We start from the raw sequence: 5,596 nt of genomic DNA, 5'->3' as shown, positions 1-5,596 counted from the left end.
TGCCTGGAGGGGGTAGGGGACCAGCGGGGTGCGGCATGGCGCGGGGCGGAGCCACCAGCGAAGGGAGATGGGGAGGGGTCCCCGCTCAGGGTCCTGGCACCTCCGTTCGTCAGCGGCTTTTTATAATGCCCCCTCCCCTTCCTCGGGCCATGTGAGAATTAACCCTTTCAACCGCCAACTGCCATTTGGCCCATAGCGGCCAAAGCGTTACTTGTTTCTTTCAGTCTTCACCCCAAATACAACTGGAGGTGGAGGCCTCCTGCCTTCGCTGAGGAAGACTCTGGGTGCAAGGTTGGGCATCTGCCAGCTTGGAGTTAAGTCTGTTCAGGCAGCTTGTCCCCAGCTGTCCGGGGCCTGAAAAGGGGGTGCAGGGTCTACCATCGCAGAAGAGCAGGAGGGCCCCGGAGCTGAGGCCCTCCTGCATCCATCCACAGCCAGCTGGTTAGAGGGCAGGGACCTGTGGCTGAGGAACCCCGGGTCAGACTGTAGCCCTGGGCTCCCCAATGTACCAAGAGGTGGAGGTGCAAATACACCCCCCGACACCCCTCACTGTCACACACAGCGCAAAGCTGAACAGTCTTACACATACCCTCACCACTACTGCCATCACACATACAGGTACACAGACACACACCAACTCACATACACACATACAGGTACACAGTCAGACACACACCAACTCACATACACACATACAGGTACACAGACACACACCAACTCACATACACACATACAGGTACACAGTCAGACACATACCAACTCACATACACACATACAGGTCCACGGAGTCAGACACACACCAACTCACATACACACATACAGGTACACGGAGTCAGACACACACCAACTCATGCCTGCACAGTATCACAAACACTTACAGCCACAGCCCTAATGGACAGAGCTGGGTGCTGCTGGAGTCCGCTGGGGACAGAGTGGCAGAGGCAGGCTGTTTGGGGCCAAGGAAGCCTCAGGTCAGCGGCCCCAGCTGAACTGGCTCCCCTGCCCCTGGGCCTCCCATAATCTACTTTCCCGCGTCCTTACAGAGAGGCAGCTGTGTGAGGGCAGCCTCTAGCCGAGGCCTGGCACTGTGGGCGGGGTGACTAAGACAACATGGTGTATGTTAACAGCAGCACCTGGAAAGTCAGGAGGCCTGGGTTCTACTTCCAGATTCGCTACTCGACCTTGGGCAAGCTTTCTCCTTGGACCTCAGTCGGTTTCTGCCTTCCTTCCTTCCACAGAGCCCCACCCTGGGATACAGAGAGAAAGAGAACTTACTTGTCCTTAGAAAATGGAGTATCACAGGAGACAGACACATGCACTTCTTATAGCACAGAGCACTAAGTGCAAAGATGAGCTGCATACAACGTGCCTTAAGAATGCCAGGCACTCTGGGGTGGTCTGGGAAACACTTCACCGAGATGGACTTTAGCAGGGCTTGAATGAGGAGGAGAAATTTGTTAGGCAAATATATACAAATACACTTTGAATGCTGTGGGCCAAGCTCTAGAGTACCTGCCCTCATTGTTTGACCTCTCTTAGACCTCATGCCTATTCTAAGAGCTGAGTGGTCCAAAGGAGCTCCGAATAAAACACAAAGATAAATAAAAAACAAAAACAGCTCTGGCTCTGGAGTGGAACCTTAGTGAATTCTTTACTCTGTTTATGCTTTGGTTTCCTCATCTGTAAAATGGGGATAATAGATGAGCATCCTGAAAAGGAGTATTCATGTAAAATGCATGGAATACTGCCATGAACACAGTTACGTCATTCCAGGGTGGAGGACTCCGCAGGAGGGTGATCTCGGGTCCGCCTGCTAGCTGCTGAGGATCAGGGTGGGTTCTGGCTGGCTGAGCAGGTGCATCCTTCCTGGGCACTGGGAGCTCTACCTTTCCAGAACTATTCTCTAGTCGGGTGGTGTACAGAGAGCAGTATTTCCTCAGCTGGGTCCTTTAGACATTGTGGGCCTGGGGTAGAAGGTATAAAAAGGTAATGCATGTTCCAGATGGTCAAGCATTGGGTGGGCTCCTGGGGCGTGAGATGAGGCTGAAAGGTATGTTGGGGCTAAATCTTTAAGGGCCTTGAATCTCTGCTATGCAGTTGGTTATCTATCGGTGACGTAGGGCGACATAGTTTGCTTTTTGTTGTAGCAAGTTGTAGAGCATAGACTAGGATGAGAAGGCCTGTTGGAAGGCTGGCACAGATTCGCAGGTGAGAGATGATGACTTGGACTAGGGCCCTGGCAGTGGATGGAGAGGGGGATGGGGACTGCAGACTTTGGGAGACAGAAGGGTTAGTTCTCGGTAAGTTGGCTGTATAGGGGAGGGAAGAGATGTTTAAAGATTTCTTGTCTCATCAAGCTGGTGATGTGTTTCACTGAGCTGGAGAATACAGGTGCAGCAAGCTCAAGGAGAATAATAATTTAGGGCAGTTGAGTTTGAGGTGCAAAGTAACATCTGGTAAAGATATCTAAGAAGCACTTTCTCTCTGGTAAAGTGATGTGAATGGACTAGGTGACTGTCGAGGTTGTCTTGGAACTTTAGGTTTTGGTGTGGGTGCTGGGTTGAAGGAGGCCAGTGATGTTTGGGGCCTGATGAAACCATACTTTTGTTGTTTCCAGAGGGCCAACATGAGAAAACAAAGGAAACCCAGGGATTCCCGGGGTGTTAGAGAGGACAGAGTACAGGATGATTTAGAGTAAAAATAACCTTTATTGGGAACTTGGAATAAGATATAGAGCTTAAAACCTGGACACAAGTAGGCCTTTTCAAAACAGAGCAATCAAAATCTTTCATAGATGGAACTTTTTACTTTTACTTATCCTTTATGTCTAAAAAATGTTTCTTGAAAGCAATAGTCAAATTTAGTTTGTTTTATAACTGGTATACATTAAATATCAGTTTTTTTGAGTAAAGTACTTAATCGCTTTACCCTCAGTTTCCTGATCTGTAAAATGGGGATAAATGTAATTAACTACCTCATAGAATTGTTATGAGGATTAAATGAGTTGACATACATAAAGCATTTAAAACAGGGCCTGGCACACATAAGACCTCTATAATAATTATTATTTCCATGGTATTTTATAATTTCAAGGAATTGCTTAGAGATCCAAGGTAGGTGAGATGCATTTGAAACAGGAAAAACAAAGCCACTTGAGGGCCAAAGGAACAGGGGAGCATTCGTTGACAGGAACTGATCGAGCTAGCAGGCAATGGGCAGCTGGGTTATCGGGCTCGTTTGTTAGATTCACAGAATCTAAGAGACTTTACAGGCTAGAAGGATGATTGACATCTTACAGGAACAGAGATGTGGCTTTACTTGCTGTGAAAAAGTCTTAAGAATTTTAGTCAAACTCAGCATTTGTCAAGAACATGATGGGCCAGCCCTATATGCTAAGGGAATCTTGGCTGCATCAATAGTGTCCGGAGATTGACTGCTTAGAGCACACCTGGGTGTTGCTCCAATACCCACCCCCAAGGGACAGTGACAATTTGGAGCCTGGTTGGAAAGAAGTGACCCAAATGAGGAAGGCCCTGGAAAACTTGGCACGCATGGAATTGAAAGACACGTTAGTTCTTGTTAAGTGTTTAGAGAACTTACATGGGAAAGGAGTTAGACTTCTCTGATTCTAGAAAGAAGAATCAAGTCCAGGTGAAAAAGGTTTTACCTCAACATTAGAACTTTATGATAGCGAAACAAATAGTGGTTAGTTTCCTGGCCTTAAAGGTATGTAGCTGACTAGACTTTGACATCATGGGTATGTTGTCAGGGGATCTAAGCAATGGGCTGTGAGGGGATGAGTCAGTGGAGGGAAGGGAGCAGACAAGTGCTGAGATGTGAGAAGCTGATATGATTTAGGTCTATGGCCTAATGGCTCCAGCCATGAACCATCCTGGGATTGTGGTTGCCCTCTCACTTTAAGTCATTTCTTTTGCAGAGAAACAAGAGCACAGGCCACTTCTTTTCAAGAGGGGGGACACTCTGAATGCCTGGATGATACTTTTCCTTTGGAGGGAATCTTGAATATAGAGGACATGCTCTTCCTGGGGGACACAGGTGACTTTGATGACATACTGTATCTGGAAGAGACTGAGCAGCCTGAGGAGACACTGTATATTGAGGATAACAGGCAGCCAAATGAGGCCGTGTGTGTGGAGGAGCCTGTGAAGCCGGAGGACACACTGTGTGTGGAGGAGCCTGTGAAGCAGGAGGACACACTGTGTGTGGAGGAGCCTGTGAAGCTGGAGGAGACAAGCCCAGAGCAGATGGCTTATGGGGGAGAGACGGTCACAAACGAAGAGAAGCCTAACCCTGAGAGCCTTGGCGCCGGGTCTAGTCCCAGCACAGAGGAGAGCCTGAGCATAGAGGACCTAGAATTGCTCGAGGGGCGTTTCCAGGAATGTGTCCAAGCTGTGGCCCAGCTGGAAGAGGAGCGGGATCAGCTCATCCATGAGCTTGTGTTGCTCCGGGAACCAGCTCTCCAGGAGGTGCAACAAGTCCATCAGGACATCCTGGATGCCTACAAACTGCATGCTCAAGCGGAGCTGGAGAGGGACGGGCTAAAGGAGGAGATCCACCTGGTCAAGCAGAAGCTGTTCAAGGTGACCAAGGAATGTGTGGCCTACCAATACCAGCTGGAGTGCCGCCAGCAGGACGTGGCCCAGTTTGCCGATTTCCGGGAAGTGCTGACCGCACGGGCAGCCCAGCTCTCAGAGGAACTGGCCCAGCTCCGGGATGTCTATCAGAAGCAGAAGGAGCAGTTACGGCAGCAAATAGAAGCACCTCCAAGCCAGAGGGAAGGACACTTCCTGCAGGAGAGCCGGCAGCTCTCTGCCCAGTTTGAGAACCTCGTGGCAGAGAGCCGCCAGGGCCTGGAGGAGGAGTATGAGCCTCAGCTGGTGCGGCTCCTAGAGAGGAAAGAAGCCGCTGCCAAAGCCCTGCAGAAAACCCAGGCAGAGATCCAGCAGATGAAGGAGGCTCTGAGGCCCCTGCAAGCAGAGGCCCAGCAGCTCCATCTGCTAAACAGGAACCTGGAGAACCAGATCACACTTGTGAGGCAAAAACGCGACGAGGAAGTGCAGCAGTACAAGGTAGGCCCAGTGGGCAGGAAAGGAATTCGGTCTCTTAGCTTGGGGAAGGGAAAGGGAAGGGGTCAAATATCTTTTGGGCTGAAGGACACACTGTCATATGTAGGAACGACTTCTTTTGAGGTCTGTAGTAGAGGCTGAAATTGACTTGCACTCTTAATTTAAACCCTTTTATACCAATTATCTCATTTGATCCTCTCATTAATCCCCCAAATCCTTTATTATTTTTTAAATCCTTACCTGATATTTTTTCTTTTTTTTCTTTTTTTTTTTTTAAGATTAAATTTTTAAAGCTAAAATTTATTTTTTTAAATGATGAGAGGGAATCATTGGTCGGCTGCCTCCTGCACGCCCCACACTGGGGATCCAGCCTGCAACCGGGGCACGTGCCTTGATCAGAACCGAACTGTGACCTCCTGGTTCATAGGTCTATATGCTCAACCACTGAGCCATGCCAGTCGGACCCAAAGATATTTTTCCCATTGATTTTTAGAAAGTGGAAGGTAGGA

General features: G+C 49.0%; 1 protein-coding gene across 1 annotated transcript in view; it reads left to right on the top strand.

Annotated features, from left to right (window-relative positions):
• Positions 1-5,596, top strand: part of SYNC (syncoilin, intermediate filament protein) — an 18,967-nt gene that overhangs the window by 6,925 nt on the left and 6,446 nt on the right. The window contains exon 2 of the mRNA XM_005878364.2: positions 3,938-5,090. Coding sequence (XP_005878426.2) covers positions 3,938-5,090 — 1,153 coding nt within the window. The remainder of the gene's footprint in view (positions 1-3,937; positions 5,091-5,596) is intronic.

This window comes from Myotis brandtii, unplaced genomic scaffold, assembly GCF_000412655.1.
Source record: "Myotis brandtii unplaced genomic scaffold, ASM41265v1 scaffold555, whole genome shotgun sequence".
Lineage (NCBI taxonomy): Eukaryota > Metazoa > Chordata > Mammalia > Chiroptera > Vespertilionidae > Myotis > Myotis brandtii.
Note: the sequence above shows the minus strand (reverse complement) of the source record. Positions and strands in the feature narration are given on the sequence as shown.